Source organism: Triticum urartu, chromosome 7A, assembly GCF_056163025.1.
Source record: "Triticum urartu cultivar PI428250 chromosome 7A, HENAU_Tu73, whole genome shotgun sequence".
NCBI classification, from domain to species: Eukaryota; Viridiplantae; Streptophyta; class Magnoliopsida; order Poales; family Poaceae; genus Triticum; species Triticum urartu.
In genome coordinates this window covers 729634824-729653825 of record NC_141879.1, presented here as the reverse complement: position 1 = coordinate 729653825, position 19002 = coordinate 729634824, and the positions used below count along the sequence as shown (strand labels likewise).

General features: G+C 48.6%; 5 protein-coding genes across 6 annotated transcripts; 3 read left to right on the top strand and 2 right to left on the bottom strand.

The window, feature by feature from the left end:
• The first annotated feature begins 847 nt into the window (after window positions 1-847).
• On the top strand, window positions 848-3591 carry LOC147962345 (uncharacterized). Of its 2 annotated transcripts, none has more exons than XM_087537081.1 (5): window positions 848-1053; window positions 1310-1561; window positions 1679-1822; window positions 1921-2628; window positions 3117-3591. In XM_087537081.1, the coding sequence occupies exons 1-5, from the start codon at window positions 958-960 to the stop codon at window positions 3378-3380; spliced, it is 1464 nt and encodes a 487-aa protein (XP_087393207.1). In that variant the 5' UTR covers window positions 848-957; the 3' UTR covers window positions 3381-3591. The 2 variants fall into 2 exon arrangements, with proteins under 2 accessions (XP_087393207.1, XP_087393208.1); XM_087537082.1 differs by lacking the exon at window positions 3117-3591 and adding an exon at window positions 2899-3071.
• A 197-nt stretch (window positions 3592-3788) lies between these two features.
• LOC147962344 (Zim17-type zinc finger protein) lies at window positions 3789-5930 on the top strand. Its single transcript, XM_087537086.1, has 4 exons — window positions 3789-4027; window positions 4104-4222; window positions 4606-4854; window positions 5574-5930. Exons 1-4 carry the CDS (start codon window positions 3910-3912, stop codon window positions 5733-5735), a joined length of 648 nt encoding a protein of 215 aa, XP_087393212.1. The 5' UTR covers window positions 3789-3909; the 3' UTR covers window positions 5736-5930.
• A 568-nt stretch (window positions 5931-6498) lies between these two features.
• LOC147962343 (Sept9 (DUF616)) lies at window positions 6499-10008 on the top strand. Its single transcript, XM_087537083.1, has 6 exons — window positions 6499-6857; window positions 7460-7531; window positions 7606-7793; window positions 8545-8960; window positions 9047-9231; window positions 9418-10008. Exons 1-6 carry the CDS (start codon window positions 6686-6688, stop codon window positions 9783-9785), a joined length of 1401 nt encoding a protein of 466 aa, XP_087393209.1. The 5' UTR covers window positions 6499-6685; the 3' UTR covers window positions 9786-10008.
• Window positions 10009-10130: 122 nt separating this feature from the next.
• LOC147962342 (uncharacterized) lies at window positions 10131-12460 on the bottom strand. The gene is made up of 3 exons (XM_087537084.1): window positions 12136-12460; window positions 10969-11421; window positions 10131-10884 (listed from the first exon to the last, which is right to left on the bottom strand). The coding sequence occupies exons 1-3, from the start codon at window positions 12247-12249 to the stop codon at window positions 10303-10305; spliced, it is 1149 nt and encodes a 382-aa protein (XP_087393210.1). The 5' UTR covers window positions 12250-12460; the 3' UTR covers window positions 10131-10302.
• Window positions 12461-13118: 658 nt separating this feature from the next.
• Window positions 13119-17723, bottom strand: LOC125528139 (protein FREE1). Its single transcript, XM_048692646.2, has 10 exons — window positions 16966-17723; window positions 16210-16296; window positions 15991-16122; window positions 15730-15873; window positions 14841-14906; window positions 14651-14761; window positions 13946-14035; window positions 13796-13829; window positions 13624-13700; window positions 13119-13519 (listed from the first exon to the last, which is right to left on the bottom strand). Exons 1-10 carry the CDS (start codon window positions 17683-17685, stop codon window positions 13442-13444), a joined length of 1539 nt encoding a protein of 512 aa, XP_048548603.1. The 5' UTR covers window positions 17686-17723; the 3' UTR covers window positions 13119-13441.
• Window positions 17724-19002: the final 1279 nt, after the last annotated feature.

The window sequence follows — 19002 nt, the reverse complement described above, 5'->3', positions numbered from 1 at the left end:
AAAGTTTGCTTGGTTGAAGTTTGAAATCGAGACTGAACTCGTAATTTTGCGAGTAGGGCGTTTTGGTGTCCAGGCTCATCTGCACCCGGTTAGAAAAAAATTCAAAACAAATTCAAAAAATTCCAAATAAAATTTGTATGGTAGACAGTTTGATGCGTGAGGCCTGCCCCAAATTTCAAGTCATTTGGACATATGAGCAGCTCTCAGCAAAAAAGACAAATCGGACCAAAACAATACATGAACAGTAAATATTTTTACAGACCCCCAATTTGTCTTTTTTGCTGAGAGCTACTCATATGTCCAAATGACTTGAAATTTGGAGCGGGCCTCACGCATCAAATTGTCTACCACACAAATTTTATTTGGAATTTTTTGAATTTTTCTAGTATTTGTTTTGATTTTTTTTCGTCGGCACGGGTGGAGATGAGCTCGGGTGCAGAAATGGATTTTCGCTTTTCAGGGTTTAATAATTCGGGCCGATTTCTTTTTCAACATCTCATTTAGCCTATTCGAACTAAAGCACGGTCCACGGTAAACTTCCTTTTCTAGTCTACTAGGGTAAACATGCCTAGGATTACCGCATTTCTCAAGAAAAAACGTTTGGGGCAACTTTTTCTAGGGTACACATTTGTTTGGGGAAGGCATTCATTGCCCCAGGGAAGTCATCTTTTTTTTTTCTTTTTTTTTGAGAAATAGTCATCTTTTTTTTTCTGAGACCCGCGGGGAAGTCATCTAGTTATCAGCGGGCCAGGCCCAACCAAATTTCACGCCGTGGCCGAGGCCCAACAGAGCCACGCCTGGGTTTCGGCCCCCGTAGTTCGGAGATGGACGGCCAGATCTGTCCTCCCCGTCCCCGGTCACCGCCATGGGCCTCTCCTCCCCCGTCTTCCCCCCCGGTCCCCGTGAACAAGGCGAAGAAGCTGAGAAACCCTCGCGGCGGCGGCGGCGGGGGAGGCGATGCCGGCGGAGGGGACCCGGATGGCCGGGCTGTGGGAGCGGGAGGTCGGCCGCCTCCGGCCCAAGCGCTTCGCCGACTCCGTCAGGGCCTCCGAGGTCCCCCCCCCCCCCCCCCCCTCCTCTCCCCACTCCTCCACCCTTCTCCTTCCTGCCCCCGCCCCGAAATCGAGCTGGATTAGGCCGACCTAGCGAGATTCACCGCGGTTAACCTAGGATTAGAGCGCTCCCGCAGCTCCCCGTTTGCTGACTCCATGGCGGGCCATCGCCTTCTTGTAGTATTTTCTACAGTAATTAAGCTGTTGCTTTCTGTAACAATGGTGCCTGCTTGGCTGGCTGGCCTGGCGATGTGCAGGACTTTGTGAATTCCCTCGGCATACAGAAGCGGCTGCAGGAGCACCGGGGCTGCGTCAACACCATAAGCTTCAACAGCACGGGGAGCCTGCTGCTGTCCGGGTCGGACGACCGCACCGTCGTGCTGTGGGACTGGGAGCGAGCCAAGCCGGCCCTGCAGATCCACACCGGCCACGAGAACAACGTGCTCCACGCGCAGTTCATGCCCCTCTCGGACGACCGGAGCATCGTCACCTGCGGGGCCGACGGGGAGGTGTGTACATACACCCTTAATCGACGCTTCTATCCATCCATGTTCATTTTGTGTAAAGCGTGCGTTTACGTTGCTCACGCTGTCATGGTTTGGGTATTTGCTCTGGCTGCGAAACAGGTGCGGTACGTGCAGATAGAGGAAGGGGGCCGTGCGGTCGTGGATCAGGTCGTCGAGACGGAGTATGCGGTGCACAGGTTGGCCGTCGAGCCAGGGAGCCCCCACACCTTCTATAGCGCCGGGCAAGATGGATCCGTGTGGCGCGTAAGTTGTTGTTAACTTGCTGCTTCCTTCGTTCGGTAATTTTGTTATTTATCATTGTTGGATGGATCCCTTTGTTGTTCACTTCCTTCTCCTTCCAGTTTGACCTAAGGGGGAAACAGTCCAAGGAGCTCTTTAAAGTTGGGGTGATTTACGATGATGGTGTGAATGATGCCCTTGACCTCTACGCCGTGGCTGTAGACCCAAGAAATCCATATCGTGTGGCAGTCTCTGGATCCGATGAGTTTGTGAGGTTATATGACACCCGTAAGTATCTGCACGGGGATTTCGGTTGCCCAATTGAGTACTTCTGCCCTCCGGGTTTGATTACTAAAAACAAAGATGGAATAACCGGTCTGGCATTCTCGCAGACCGGCGAGATATTAGCGTCATATAGTTGTGACAATATCTACCTTTTTGAGAGAGAGCATGGGTTGCACTTCAACGATTTTAAGGTTGGCGTATTGCCCCTGTTTGGTGATGGTGTGGGTGCCGCCTTACCTCTTTATAAAGACAAGCTGCCTGAACCTCAGTCTTTCGTGGGACACCATAACAAGCAAACCGTTAAGGGTGTCAACTTCCTTGGTCCCAATTGTGACTATGTTGCCTCTGGATCAGACTGTGGCCATGTATTTATTTGGAGAAAGAAGGATGGGGAGCTCATGCGAGCGATGAAAGGAGATAAACGGATCGTCAACTGTGTTGAACAGCATCCTTCTGAGATTGTTGTTGCAAGCAGCGGCATTGCTACAGACGTCAAGATTTGGGCACCTGGTGATTGTGACCCCTCCATGATTGACTTTGATGAGGTTCGTTCTCTGTTCTACTCAAAAAAGTTGTGTTTCTCACTGATCATTACATTCTTCCATGCATAACTTGTTAGATATATGGCCTAATATGTAGAGTAGGCCTGATTCCGCGTTTATGCATAGCACTTATTGAACGTTTTTTCATTTTTGAGAAATGAAAAGGTTGGCCTTCTCCTCTCACACTTTAATATGTTAGACGCACCTCAAATATGTCCATTGCAATGCGGAACCATATGCTGGCATAATGACATACTCTACATGCTATACTAGGCGGTGTTCCATCTGGTCCAGTGTCTACCGCTTTGTGTTCTGCCTTACTTTTACCAGAGGTTTGTTGTGACAGGGCTGGAAAAACATCCACAAGTCGTATCTTGCATTTTTTTTTGACACCTGAAACACGTATCTTGCGGTGATATCCAGTGATACAAATATATCATCGGTGACAGAATACTGACATGTGGATTTTTTACCTTTTCATTTTGATGAAGGACGACGCAGACACGTTCATGTTCAGCAGCATGAGCGACGATGACTCGGACATCTCGGACTTGATGGACGATTTTATCTTTGCGCCCCCGGGCTCCGGCTCCGGCTCCTCCGATGGGGATGATGATGTTGAGGACACGGACGACGACGATGATGAGGAAGGCGATGAAGAGGAGGATGAGGAGGGCGTGACATCAGACGGAGATTCGGGCGACGAAGACGACGAGGGGGGTGGCGGCGCCGAAGACATGAACGATGACGATTGATCGTAGCAGCCTCATAGCACTCTTCACTTGAAACGAGGGCGTCCTGACCCCCCACAACGATAGCTCTCTTGTACATAGGCACTCTCGGGTCCAGGATAGTTGAGTGGTGATAGTGTTGGTGTAAATGTTTGCTGTGGGTAAAATGCGTCCATCTGATACTATGGTTTATATCCCTGTTCTTGGCCAAAGAAAGAAGAAGAAGATGATGAAATCGAGCGGTTTCGCGCGTCTTTCGAACGCGCCCTTGCCCGGGTGTCGTTTGATTCGCATGAATTTCGTTTGAATTTCCCACGGTTTCGTGATGACTGATGACATTTTTGGAGAAAAAATCTCCAGGTTCAGACTTCAGAGAGCTCCTGTGACTCGGCTCTGAGGCTGACATCTCACGTGGGGCGGTGGGCCCGGCGCGCGCGCGCTGATCCTCACCCCAAACGCATTGAGACGCATTTGTCTTTCGCTTCTCTCTCACCAGTTGCCACCGGGCCGGAGAGGGGGAAAAAAGGGAATCTGCTCGCCGCCGCCGTCGCCGATGGAGTCCGTCGCGATCGCCACCACCTCCCGCGCCCTGCCGCCGCCCTTCCCCTCCGCGGCTCCCCGGCGCCGGCGCCGCGCCGCCTCCTTCGTCCCGGTCGCAGCCGCCTCCAAGCGTGCGTATCCCTATCCCACCGGTCTCATTTCTGCTGCCGCCGCGCCGGTGCTCATGTGTCCCCGTTTGCCTTGCAGGGAGAGACGGCGGCGAGGGGGAGGATGCCGGAGCCCACAAGCCGTCCAGGCGGCCGTCTTCGGGGGCCGAGCCCACAGGCCTCGCGCCGTACGGCCTCTCCTTCTCGCCCTTCTCCAAGGTACGGACGTCGGCGGCGGCCGCCGCGGCGGTGTCCGGCCCCCCACCGATCTCGCCCTCTAGCCACGCGATCCGACGCGCCTTCCTCTGATTTTCCCCGCTTACTCGTTCGATTTAGCCTACATGTCGCTGTTGGATCAAACTCCATGTCTTGTGTCTGATGTGGTGGTCGATTCGCGGCGGATTTGCCCGCGATCCCGACGGTTTTCAGCCTCGATTCGTGTTGCAGCACGCCGATTGATTTGTTCCTTGGATAGCACTCCGAATTATCAGCGTGGGCTGGAATCAGTGCTCTGGTTTTTGCCGGGGGTGCATCAATATGTTCTCCCAAGGCATCAGCTGACAGTTAAGCTGTTGCTAATTGGATCGTTGTGGCATCTGCAGGACGCTGCCATGGGGCTGGTGATGAGCGCCGCGACGGGGAGCGGCTGGACGACAGGGTCGGGGATGGAGGGCCCACCGATGGCCGGCGGCGCCGCGAACCGGCCGGAGGTGTCGACGCTGCCGTGGTCGCTCTTCACAAAGTCCCCGCGGCGGCGGATGCGGGTGGCCTTCACCTGCAACGTCTGCGGGCAGCGCACCACGCGCGCCATCAACCCGCACGCCTACACCGACGGCACCGTGTTCGTTCAGGTATATATTGCCACTGTCAATTGTTGGATGATAAGTATCCAGGTTGAGCTGACACTAACACTGTCTTAAGCAATTGGACTGAGACGAATTTTACAGTAGTTGGCTTTATTTTCATACGATGACAAGAGTTGATGAATATTCAGGCATACTAGTAGTGTAGTTACTGTAGGACATATGCTGTTGCATAGAATTTGCCTTTTCATATATCTGTGGCATTGAACTTGAAGAAGGTTAGTCCATCAACAGTATACTTTTATGCTATCATGAGATGAGCTCCAAAGATCAATATAGCAGTGTGATACATATTCTGGGTATCATTTCAGTGTAGGATTATGTTCTTTCAACCTGTAGACATTTAGATGCATAAAATCAAAAGGCTCAAATAAGCGTGCAGTTTGAGTTAGTTAGCCAATAGCCAGTTATCAGCCACAGTGCCACACAAACCTCTAATCCACTATCCGAATGTACTTTCTTGGTAATACCATGGTGGCCTTTTGCCCTACAAAATCAAACTTGCTTATGGAGTGAGCTAGTAATTGTGCATTATTGCGTTATCTTATTATTTATTGTATGCACTATGAACTCCAGCATATGTTTTTTAATGAGAGTTCCTTCATTCTGGGTATATATATGTTTGCCTTGGTATTATTTACCAAAGCACATCATATCCTAACCTATACGCACTTGCTGAATCTTGTGTGCCTCTGTTGATGCGTCAGTGCTGCGGCTGCAACATCTTCCACAAGCTGGTGGACAACCTGAACCTGTTCCACGAGATGAAGTGCTACGTCGGGCCCGACTTCCGCTACGAGGGGGACGCTCCGTTCAACTACCTTGAGGGTGGGGACGACGGCGGCGGCAACATCTTCCCACTTCTCTAGAGGAAGCTACCTACCCCCCCTGCTGTTCCGGGGCATGGTGGCGCTCTGATCCCGTCTAGCTGTATATTAATAAGCAGACTGTATGTTGTCAATGTGGAAGGTCGCCAGTATATATGTGTATGCAGATGTATGTAAATAGCATAAGCCCAGTGGATAATAATGATGATAATAACAGGATACAAAACATTTTTTCTATGCGTCCGCGCTTCCTTATGCCAAATGGTGCGGTGGTGTCTGGTAAACGAGGTCTCCAGTCGGTCTCTTCTTGTGTGGAATTGGTGTGTGTGTGTGTGTGGTCTCTGCCTGTTGTTACATTACCCCTGGGAAAGGGGAAAGCCAGGGCTGCGATTTGAGATGAGAAGAAAACATTACAAATTTACATCAAGGTCTCCGGTTTCAAGGGGACTTTGAACATGCCCGTCTAGAAACCGCGTGTGCCCGATCTCCGTGTGACCTAGCAGCGGCGCGGCATCTGGCCCGTCTTCTGAAGCTGTGTGCTGGATTCAATCTTGCGGTCGCTGTGTGCTGAATTCATCTCGTGGTAAAATGTTGCGAAAAAGCGAGCGCCGTGCTGAATCCATCCCTGTAAAATGTTGTGAAAAAGCGAGCACCTGCGGCAGGTTAACACACACACACACACCAAAAAAAAACGTAGACACGGTCTCAAAATTGTATACTAGGATCACCCGCAAAAAAATAAAAAATAAAATTCTATACTAGGTTTTTCTTAATCTGGTGCGGCCTGGAGCACATGAATTTCATCCGAATTTTCCTCTGCTCGGATGCTCTTGAGCGTGTTGTAGTAACTTGTAAGCGAGGGAGGGGAGGAGGAGAAGAGAAGAAAAGCAGCCTCCCTCGTTCACTCCAGTGCCCCTCCCTCCGATCTGGCGCCGCCCAAACCCTAGCCCCCCCGCCCCCGCTGCCACGGGAGGGAAGGAGGAGGAGGAGCAATGGCGAGGCGAGGCAAAGGGGGCGGCGGCGGGGCTGGCGTAGGGGACGCGGCGTGGCGGAGGGGGGCGGCGCGGCCGCGGCTCCTGGTCGTCTCCGCCGTGGCCTGGGCGCTGCTCCTCCTCGCCTTCCACCTCTGGTCCTGCGCCTCCCCCGCCGCCTACTCCCTCTCAGGTCACCCCCTCCTCTCCTCTCCTCTCCTGCCCCCCGTGCCCGCCGTGCTTCGTGCTTCCAGTTTGCTGTTACTCGATCGATCGATTGATTGGTCGATTCATGATGCTTGCTACAGCATTGCTATCCGCGTGCATTGGTCTGGGACGAGAGTCCAGTGCGGATTGACTGATGGGGTTGCCCTTTCGATTAATCATACTGCATCAACTTCTGCATCTCCCACCTTGCGTGCCCAAAGCAGGGATGAAATTGTCTTACTGAGTGATCCCGGTGATGAACATGTGCGCCTCATTCGCACGTATGTACATTGATGGCTTTAGCTTAGCATGGGTTCTCTCTCTTCTTATCGATTGCAAGTTGCAGGGGATTCAGTCTCTGACTAGAACTTGCAGCTGATTAACTAACTGATGCATCTCCCTGGCAATTGGCATGCTGCGCATTAGCTTCTTCAATTACGATGCCGTGCTAGTGCTTCTGCTCGAGTTGTTTATGTCGTGCCAAATTCATAAGTTAAATGTACCTGCGTGCGTCTCCATTGGGACTGCCCGTGACTTGACAATTCTGTGTTATCCTGACATGGCTTGCTATGCTTTGCATCCGTGCAGCGTTCTGTAGAAAAGACAGTAGAGTTGTCCACACGTTGGACCCGATGGGAACCCCGTCCAAACCCCTCCATCGTAAGATTTATTTATACATTTACACTGATGTTTTCTCTTTCATGGCCTAAAATGCTGGTTCTTTCGTTCTACAGGCTGCTCGATACCTGTGGCAGATGATCCAGACGCTGTCGTCATTCCAAAGCGAACTCCCAATGCGATCGTAAAGAAGCTGTCATATTTAACAGTTGACAAACGGGACAAAGATTCTCCGCCGCTGTTCGGAGGACGTCAAACCTGGAAGCAGAGGGAGGAAAGCTTTAAACTGAATGCTACCATGAAGGTAATTGGTGCATTTTGGTTAATTGCCAGAGGGCGATAAAAGTTGGAAAACAACTTCTATGTTTCTGTTTAATTCAGAGTATTTGCGCTTAAACACGCGAGGATATCCTGTCACTTGAACCAGTGGTCTAGTATTAAAGCATGTGCATAACTCTAACTCAGGAATTGCCCCGTTGTACTATTTTTAAAAACTGAAAACTATGTTCTGAATATATTTTGAGCTTCATGTTTGGCCATGCACTTGTTGTTCTCCATCCGTGGCATCTTTGAAGCTTCACAGTTGAGGAGCACATGGTTTTCAAACTGGGTTGGAATTTGGAAGCACCCTTAAGTTCACAATTTACTTGAAACCCTGTTTCAATCTTATGGAGTTTGGTTGCCGCAATTGATAAAATTAATTTTGGGAAATTATGCAGATATTGAGCTTATTTTCAAAAATTAATATTCATTGGCCTACTAAGTTAATTCTTCCAGCAAGTAAATAGTAGAACAAGAGAGTTACTACTCACCAGAATCCACGAAGGTTCGAACACTGGTGGTAGAACTTTGAGTGCCTGCTCACAATATAAAATATCACATGCCCTCTATTCATTGTGTCTAGAGCAAACTGGCGACATTGGTCTTCCAAGACGAATAGCTTATTACCACCTCTTATCTTCTTCATGTACTGGATCTTCAGTTGTAATTGCATATTTTTTAATTCCCTAAACTTCTTTTTTGGGTGAATGATGTGGCTTCTGGTATATGCTCAGGTGCACTGTGGATTTATGAAAAACAGTGGTGCAGATATGGATGCTGTTGATTTCGAGTACATACAGAAATGCAAATTCGTGGTTGCCTCGGGTATTTTTGATGGTTATGACGTTCCTCATCAGCCATCAAATATTAGCCTTCGCTCTCAAAAGTTGTTCTGCTTCTTGATGGTGGTCGATGAGGTATCCTTTGACTTCATTGAACAGAATGTCACTGTCAAAGTTGACAGTGCAGGAGGGAAATGGGTTGGTATATGGCGACTTGTAACATTGCACCGCCCTCCATTTGATGAACCTAGAAGGAATGGAAAAGTACCAAAGATATTGACGCATAGACTATTTCCTCAAGCCTGGTATAGCATTTGGATTGATGGGAAAATGGAGCTTATGGTTGATCCGCTGCTTATTCTTGAAAGGTTGGTTGTTTATCTGCAACTTTGTGTAAATTCTTTTTTGTTACGTTGATGCATGAAACAGATTCGACAGGGCAAATTCTTTGCAGATATCTCTGGCGGGGAAAATACACATTTGCAGTAGCTGTCCATAAGCATCATAGAAGCATATATGAAGAGGGTGATGCAATCAAACGGAGGAAGCGATATGCTCGGCCTTTGGTTGATCTTCAGATGAAGATATACTACCACGAGGGGATGGAGCCTTGGGACGAAAAGAAAAGGATGCCTAGTGGTGTGTCCATTTACATTTTCTGCATTAACTTAGACATTTGTTTGAAGCTGTTAAGAAAAGCTTAGGGTACAAAGCTTATTGTACAGCATGAACTAACTGACGAATCATTCCACCTCTTGGGTATTTCTGTTGTGCTACCATAGTTACTCAACTCCCAGTGCTAATCAAACAAGCTGCGACTTGCAGACATACCAGAAGGAGCAGTGCTGATCAGGGAGCACACGACGATAACGGATCTGTTCAGCTGCCTCTGGTTCAACGAAGTCAACCTCTTCACTCCTCGTGACCAGCTCAGCTTCGGCTACGTGGCCCATCGGCTCGGAGACGCTCTCAAGTTCTTCATGTTCCCCAACTGCGAGTACAATTCCCTGTTCATCCTGCACAGACACACGAGGGAGCACTCATCGAAGGTGGAGTGGGCCAAGACGATCGACGAGATTTTGAAGAAGGGACTGAAGGAGAGCAGGGGAGGGTTAGGGCTGTGGACTCCGTACCCCGCAGACCTCAGCTCCGTGGAGCTCCCCGCTGTAAAAAGAACTTCGCAGGCAAGCTAGGCTGGACCGAAATGTTCGATCATGATTCTTTGGTTGTGCAAAGTAGAACACCCCTTTTCTTGGTGTGTTGTAGTCAGGGGAAAATTAATTCTGTAATTTCCAGTAGATTCTGCTGCAGATGACATAGGGATGCACTATAGGCCCAAATTTCTATGGCAAATTTGTAGTAACTACATGTAAAAAGGTTTGAGATGTAATGGATCATGCGTGTTTTTTGCTTTTCCATGTGGCTAACCCATCACCATTTCAGTTTCAGGTTGACTCAAACACAAAAATGGTACACACATCTGTTTCTGAACGTGTATCACAGGGCAGCATAAGAATAATGATAATGAAACCACTGCGATAACAAACCCGATCATAGCATTAGACAATGATAATGATAACAAAACCTATCATAGCATCATACAAAATGATAATTACTGTCATTCTTTCAGATTTCACAAATGATTGTTTCTACTTTCTCTGATCTACCACGACTTCTCTACATCCTCAAGAGGGATCACACCAAAATCACTCACAAGAACCAACTTGACCGGAACACAACCGCTGGGGCGCATCGCCTCCCATCCAGGTTGAACATGACACCAGGCTGCAGGGTGGCATTCTGGCCTAGATGTATGTTCAGAAACCCTTCTAGCTGAATCCGCTCTGGCACCCCCTCGGAGCCTCTCCGCAGGCTCACTCCCCAGCCTAGGTCGTTCTCCGGCGTATCCGACAGCGTCACGGCCCATTTCAGCTGCCTTGGGTTCGACCTCTTCACCTCGACCCAGGCCCCGACCCTTGAGTCCTCGTCAAATTTCAGTTCAAGATCGACGCACCCTCCAGCGGTCGGTTTGCTCTTCCGAGGAATCGCAGACGGTCCATGCCAGGCCGCGGACATGGTCAGCTTTATATCGTCACACATCTTGCATGAAATCTGCCCGAATCCTGTGAAGACACTGCTGGCTTCACCATTGCTTTTCGCAGCTGTTGAGATCAACTCCGCGAGAGATGCTGCAAAGTTCTGCCATTTCAGTATCAAGCCAGCAGCGCGCCTGTGACGCTTAAGCAGCAGAGGTGGCCTCAGCGAGGAATGGAAGTTGGGAACCCATTGCCCCTGTCAAAGAAACTATCACCTGATATATCAGCAGGCAAAATGATAGTGTGTAAGCACAGGTGCAAGGATGAAGAAATCAATTACCTCTTGGATGCTTGGATCGGTTGAAAAATCATCACACCTTGCTCCTACCGGCACCGCAGCAACAGAAATGTCGTCGCCGACGTTTGCCAGGTACATCACCTTCGACAGCACAAGAGGGCTCCCCATGAGATCATTTTCCTGATAGAAGTATCTGGAATCGGTGGCAAGCTCTGCCAGGAGAGAATCCTTCTTCCGGACACTGGTCCGGAACGCAAACTGTGAACTGATGCCAGAATTTGCTTCTGAGCTGTCTAGTTCCGTGCCTTCTTTGCTGTTTAGTGCTAGGGCTCCGGCGAAATTGACGAGGCCCTTGACCCGGGTGCTCTCTTCCGCAAACGGACCGATTTTGTGAGATTTGAACAGCGTGAGCACCTTCTCGACCTTCTCTTGTCTATCCCTCAGCTGCATTATGTCATAGAACGCTTGTCGCTGCAGACGCTTCAAGATGTCTATCTGCAGTATACAGCAAAGAGAATAAAAGGCAGAGAGGTCAACACAAGTTGGTTTTCTTGTCGTCTTCCAAATTTACATGAAATCAGAGGATACGAAACATGCGTGTGTTTAAAGGAATGAGAAGAGGAAAAAGCTGTGCTACCAATTGAAAACCAACTTCGTGCCCCGCCGCCACAATGGTTACAGGTGTATGCTAGAAAAGACAGTGGGTATCTCGAGCCCGGGGGAGAAAAAATTCCCCCCCTCAGCGATGTAATCGAGACACTTTGTTTCCCAGGCTAAGAAACTAGCAGCAAACAACATCTTCTATCCATTCGTTTTTGCAGATCAGCAGATCATCAGACAAGTTTGTGCAGGGAAGAGCTATATATAATCTTCGCAGATATATAATCAGTGCAAGCAAAAGCGCATCCTTTTGCAGGTTATCTACCCTGGTTTGTGGCACCACTATCCACTATGAATAGATTTACATCTGAAGAAGAAGCTACTTCTTCAGTACCACGGCAATTCAGCTCCCTCGGCAGTCGCAAGCAGTAAGCAGCACAGGCCATGGTCATTCCTAACCGAGACCCGAGCCCGGCCGGCGATGCGCAGAGCGCCCAGACGGGCCGAGCGCATGGCCGGCCGCGGCCGGCATTGTTGTCCTGGCGCCGGGCCACAAACCCTCGGAATTCGTACGGGGCGAGAGGACGGCGAGGGAGGTCGCGCGCTTACCGGGTTGGGGCCGGGCTGCGGAGGGGGAGTGCGGCGGAAGGAGAGGAAGAAGCGCCTGGTGGAGTCGGCCACGCCGGCGGCACGGTCCACCGCGCACGCCCACGCCGCGTCCATCCCTTCCCCTGCCCTCCGCACGGACGGCTGCCCTGGCCCCGCGGCCTGCGTGCCGCCTTCTGTCCCGCACTTGCCTCCCTGGCGGCGCTCGCCGGCGGCCGTCGAGCGGGAGCCGCCGGGGCTGGGGGAGACAGGACAGGACCGGGGGGAGGAGTCTCGAGGCTTCCCTGCTTTTCCTTTCTCCGCTGCTTTCGCCTCGTGGGTTGGGTTCGAGCCTCGTCGCTTTTGGATCACGCGAACGGGGTGGGCCGGGCCGCCGGGCCGAGATACGAGTGGACCCGTCTGGGCTTCAGCATTAACACATATTTTTGAATTCTCTGAAAAAACAGATTTAGGAAGTTTTACAGCTATTTCAGTGAAAGTTTAACAAATCACATAACCAAATACTTCTTTGTGTTTGTTTGCAAGTCGATGATTTCTGAAAAATCGTCGCAAATAAAATTTATATCTAGGCAGCATCTTGATTAGAAATGTGTGAAGACTAGTCTAGAAATTGCCTTGAAAGGCCGCCGAGATACGAGCGGGCCGGTCTGGGCTTCAACATCAAGAAGACTTTTATATCCCTGGGCTAGAACATATTTTGGATTTGCTGAAAAGAAAAACATATTCTGAATTCGCTTGAAAAACAGATTCACATTTTTTCTATATGAGACAGCTATTTCAGTGAAAGCTTAACAAATCACCTAACCAAATAGTACTTGTTTGTATCTGTTTAAAAGTCAATGATTTTTGAAACATCCTCGCAAATAAAACAATATGTTTATCTATAGCGCCTTGCTTAGAAGGAGAAGTGGTAAACAAAATGAGGACTAGTTTGGGAACTGCCTTAAAACACCACCGGGAAAACGAAAGGGAAGAGACCGACTGCGAGAAATCAAACCGCAACGCGTTACATTACATCACATCACATCACATGTCGTGAAACTTGAAGCTACACATATATATATATTTGATAGTAACAAAAGGTAAAGAGAAGACGACGAAAATAGCAGGTGAAAGTTACTGGGCAAACAACATCTCTTATTCATCTCTTTCATCCTTGCTTCTCAACACAACTGTACTAAATTAGCTCGTATACAGACACGGACTAAAGGTCGCCATGCAGATGATGACTGGCTGGAGCAGCGGCCCCGATGAGTGCCATGATCTCGAGGGGGATCAAAGTGGAAGAGCTCTGAGCGACGGTCGGTGTTCAACGAGAGCTGACGAGGAAAGGGTGCTGGCACACACCGCATTCTATCGTCTCAGAGCCAGATGCTGGGACTTGTACCTATAGGAAAGGGTTGATCAAGTTGGGTCAGATGCCGTGTTTCGATGTCGACGCCGAGCAAATGGAAGTCATCCATTATGAAAAGGGATGTGACAGTGATGAACCTGGAGGTGCACTGTGCAGATGGGGCATGCGACCTCTCGCATTCGCTTGCCAGAAGATCCCTCTGAAGATCTTGAGCCTGACAAGGGAGAAACCAACACATTTATTTATAAACACAATAGTGAACACAGAAGAGCGCCGTCTGCAATGGAATAACCATATAAAGACACAAACCTGAAGATGATTTCTTATTTATATCCATTGCTTCCTGTATCAGATCACAGGTTGTGTTACGTCAGCATTTTATTTCAAATCCAGTCAGATACAGTGTGTTGTAGAAATATTGTAAGCTACAGAAATGAAATAAGAAGCCAAAAGGCACACCTGAAGTTTTTTGGCAAGATCCTCATGGCTGTGAACAACAGGTCGATTTGCCGCTTCCTTTGCACTGCTCAGTCTTCGAGAAACTTCAGCCTACAACGGAATAGAAAAAAGCATGACATTTGATATCATTCATAAAGAACTCGGAGATGATATAACCTCCCACCAGTAGCAATGCAATAAAGGATGTAAGAAAGAAGACTGCAACAGAGGCTACTTCACAAAATGAGGGGGATGAACACTGAACATCAGTGCTCACGTTAAACATTGGTAGCTGCTTTTGTCCTTAAACATGACACTTTGAAAAAATTGTGGACGGTATCGGCTAAGAATATAGTCGCTACCTTCAGAGACAAGAAAAGGCACACCATCATTCCCCACAACATGCAGTAACAAGGAATCATAACTAAGATACAATTCCAATTTATATAAGCTTGATATTGTCCAGGTCTCTTGTGCTTTCAATGAGAAATGAAGCTCCAAGTCAAACAGCTAATAGCTATTTAATACTCCATTTCTCCGACTAGTATTTCCGGATGGAGGGAGTATTCAATATCTTAGCCTCAAAACTTACAAAGTTTAAGAACAGACTATTCCAAGTTATTTTATTGTCCATGCTCACTAAACACCACAGAACAACAAAAGGTGTACATAACACAAATCACAACTACGACTGCAATATAAGAGGATGAAACAAGAGAACATTACCATGCATCTGTCGCAAACTCGGACTGGTTGAGAATCAGCATCCGAAGTTAGAGGAGTCCTTCCTTGGGTGCACTTATCACAGAAAATATCACCACAGTTCCGGCAGTGATGCTGAATATACAGGTTAGCAACATTAAAAAATGGATGTCAAGTATACATCATCAACATCTCAATAGCAAAATGTTCTTACCCTGCGGTTGAAGGCACTGAAATCTCCCGCACAGGCTGTGCATTTATTGACCGCTTCATCTGGGACCTGACATTAAAATGCAGAAAACAAGATGATGCCATTAGAAAAAAAAATGAACGAATAAGAACAGGGAAAGAAGGGAAGCACACCCCAAAACACAACCATATACTGAGAGAGTAGCTAAGGATTTCATTTTCATCAGTGGGGCACAAGAGACAAAAATATAGGCAGACAGCAAGCCAGACAACAGTGCAGAGAACAAGCCAGAAAGCAACTGAACAACAACAGAAGCCTTACTGTGCGATACACAAGTGGAAAATACGTGCAGCCATGAACTATAGAACACAACTGGGAAGCCATAAATCAGTCAGCAAACAGGATATTGTTAAGACATACTCCCTCCGTCCAAAAATACTTGTCATCAAAATGGACAAAAAGGCATGTATCTAGAACTAAAATACATCTAGATACATCTCCTTTTATTCATTTTGATGACAAGTATTTCCGGACGGAGGGAGTACAATATTGGGTATGTGGAGTAAATATAAATTAAACATTAACTCTCAACCTTCTCCTAAATATCTTCCATGCATGTCTGATCATACTGCACTCTTTTTATCTGCTAAATTAGTTTCTGCCATAATAAGATGCTTAAAAATGGAGCAGAGTAAATGTTCAAACAGTTCATCAAGAGTTACTAACAGAAACTACACAATCTAGAGAAAAAACACTGCATGAGTCTGCCTAAGCAACTAATATCCAGACAAATAGCCAATGATTAAGTTAGATACCTATATAGTTGTTGGCTCTATAAAATTTCAAATTGGAAATAAGAAGGCACACTTGCAAGCGGGCCTTCATTTCAAACGGAGACAGAGAAAGAAATTACCCAGTGGTCTTTCTCCTCAGTCACAGGCTTCACCAAGTTCCTCCAATCAAGGAAATTCCTCCTCTTCTCATTTTGCTGTTCAGAAGGGCTCGCAGGATCAACAGCTGCTTTACTTCTCGAAACGCTGCTTGCCATCTCCTTGAACTGTGGTTAAAAAAAATCTAACTGTCAACATTTCTCCATAAACAATGGATGCTAACAGCTCAAAATTACAACAAACTGAAGGGTGAAATAAAAAGTATCATTAATTCAGATGCAAACCTGAACAGAGGCAGCTGTCACAGTGTCCAGAATGGTGTTGGTTGTATAGCTGCTTGACTTCAGCCGTATTCTTCTTGCTTCAAGATCAACCGAACTCTTGGACCAAAAGGCAAATACAGAAGAATCCAATACCTAGATACAGATGCTATAATATTTCGTAAAATAACTCACAAAGGAACAGAAGAAATAAAAGCTTTGCGACAAGAACTTGTGACTTACATCCCATCTCGTAACAGTTTCAAGGGGATATATCCTCAGTGTCCTACTAGTGTTGGGATCAAGCATCCGAATCCCATCCAAACCAACCTGCATGAGGTACAAAAAGATAAGCAGTGATTCTCGGTTGATTACTCTAGGCAATGGTGCAACCAAGTACAACAGCATAACAACCCTACTCTACTCCAGGGTGCAATGAAGTCAGATTTTTCAAGAAACTAAATGAAGCCTGATTACTAATCAACAAAATACCCATCCCATGGTTCCTTGTATTTCCTTGCAGTTGATTAGCCAAGAATTAACAGCTCCACTTGGCCTTTGTTCTGACCTAGACTTACATGCCAAATTGTTCATTTTTTTTCCATTCAAAAACTACCTAACAAATCACACGATCGCTTCAGTCTATGCAGATATTTCTCCAAAAAAACAGGTCCAAACAAAGCTCCTTGCATCAATTTGGTAAAATTAAATCATTCCAACCTTTTTCATCAAAGCATAAGTTTTGTTAGTTAGCAAGTTTATCTACTGCTCGTTATTTACCCATGCTGCAAATTTTCAGCTATGTCCTATACAAGCTTTAAGCAAACGATGCTACGCAAAAGAGCATTCCTAGCAAAAGCGTCTAAACTCCATGGACCTTGGTCCAAACTCCGCACTATAGGATCATTTTCTGTCGAAACTAGCCACTGAGAAGTGAGAAGAGCTCTGCCTTGGCTACAACCATTTGTTCATCATGCCAATGCAGAGCAAACTACTTACCTGGCACAGCACATCCATGGGGCTACCGGCGCCCTCGGGCAGCAGCTTGACCCGGAACTTCTGCACCCCGCCCCTCACGTCCTCCGACGTCTCCGCCTTCGGCACGGCCCTCACCACCTTGGCGCTCGCCGCGCCGCCCCCACCCCCACCACCCCTGTCCTTCCCGGGACCAATCGACCTCCCGTAATCGTCGAACAGCGCCGCGTTCCCGGAGCCCTGCCTCGGCGCGGTGCCCCTGGCGCCGTAGGGCTCCGGCGCATCGCCGCCGCGGTACGCGTACGCGCCGTCGTCGGACCACCCGCCCGCCGCCGCGGCCGAGGGGTAGAGCTGGTCCTGCTGCCCGTACGAGCCGGATCCGTACCCGCCGTAGCTCCCCGCCCGATCCAGCGAGGGGTAGGCCGAGGGGGCGTGGTGCTGCGGGGGGGAAGGCGGCGGAGGGGGCTCGTAGGGGTAGTAAGGCTGCGGCGGCGAGGGCGCCGCGGCGGAGGGGGGCGCGGGCGGGTAGTGGTGGGGGGTGTGGTGGTCGGCGGGCGGCGGGGGGTAGGCGGGGTACGACGAGGCGGGCGCGAAGTCCTGGGCGGCCGGGTAGGGGGAGTACGGCGGCGCCGACGCGGAGTCGTAGGGGTGGTAGGCGGGCGCCGGCGCCGGCGCGGAGGCCGGGGCGGGGTATGGGGGGTAGTACGAGGGGGCGGAGTAGTCCCCGGCGCCGGCGGGATGCATCTCCGGCGGGCGGGCGGGCGGCGGATCGGGGAGGGGGTGGGTGAGGTCGCCGGTGGGTGGGGGAGGGGGGGGACGGACAGAGGAAGGAGACGACTGGTGAGAGCGTGGGCGCGTTTGCGATAAGGACCCTGGTGCGTGTGTGTGTGCTGTAAGAAAACTTGACTGCAGTTGGGAAACTGCTCATGTTTGGCCTGGAGCGAATATCGGTGTATACTAAGGTGCAAAATGGAAAAGTGCTCTTGTGTGATGAGATGGGCATAGAACTAGATTCCATCAAAGGATTTTTCTGACCAAATGTCATCAAGGGTTCTTTTCTTTCAAGCTAAAACAAAAGATTCTTTTCTTCAGTGGTTTCTCATTCTTATGGGCTGAACTATTTTGTACTAGCTTGCATGGTTTTTTCTGGCGCCGCATATCACGGGAGCAATACTCCGCTTCACGTGAGATAGAAGGTTCTCTCGGCGGAAGCTTTTTCTCTACGCTACAATAACAGGCGGGCACATTTTTCGCACGTTGATCTCTTGCTCGTTGTCGCTCTATTCGCCCGTTCTCTATGGTTTTTTTCTTTTTAGGTTTTTTCTCTTTTTTCTTCGGGCTTTCTTGGGATTTTTCTTTGTTACACATTAATTTTCTTTGTTTTTTCATCGGGTTTTTCTATGGTATTGAGAATCAAAGAGAGAGAAGAAGGCATCTAGCTACTAGCTATGGACCCGTAGGTCTAAGTTAAACTACTCATGCTTCATCGGAAGGGCAATAGGGTTGATGTAGATGCCCTCCGTGATCGAATCCCCCTCTGGCAGGATGCCGGAAAAGGCCCCAAGATGGGATCTCACGGGAACAGAAGGTTGCGGCGGCGGAAAAGTATTTTCGTGGACTCCTCTGAGGGTTTTGGAATATATGTGAATATATAGGACGAAGAGCTAGGCCAGGGAGTCACCGAGGGGCCCACAAGGTAGCCCCCCCAGGACGCGCCCTCCACCCTTGTCGCCGCCTCGTGGCTCTTCTAGCTTGGACTCCAAGTCCCCTTGGTGTCTTCTGGTCCAAGAAAAATTATCGTGAAGTTCCATTCTGTTTGGACTCCGTTTGGTATTCCTTTTCTACGAAACTCAAAAACAAGGAAAAACAAAAACGGGCACTGGGCTCTAGGTGAATAAGTTAGTCCCAAAAATAATATAAAATAGCATATTAATGCATATAAAATATCCAAAACAGACAATATAATAGCATGGAACAATCAAAAATTATAGATACGTTGGAGACGTATCATTGGGAGGCAACCCAATAGTTATTTTAAGTTTTTTTTGCTTTTTATTTCTG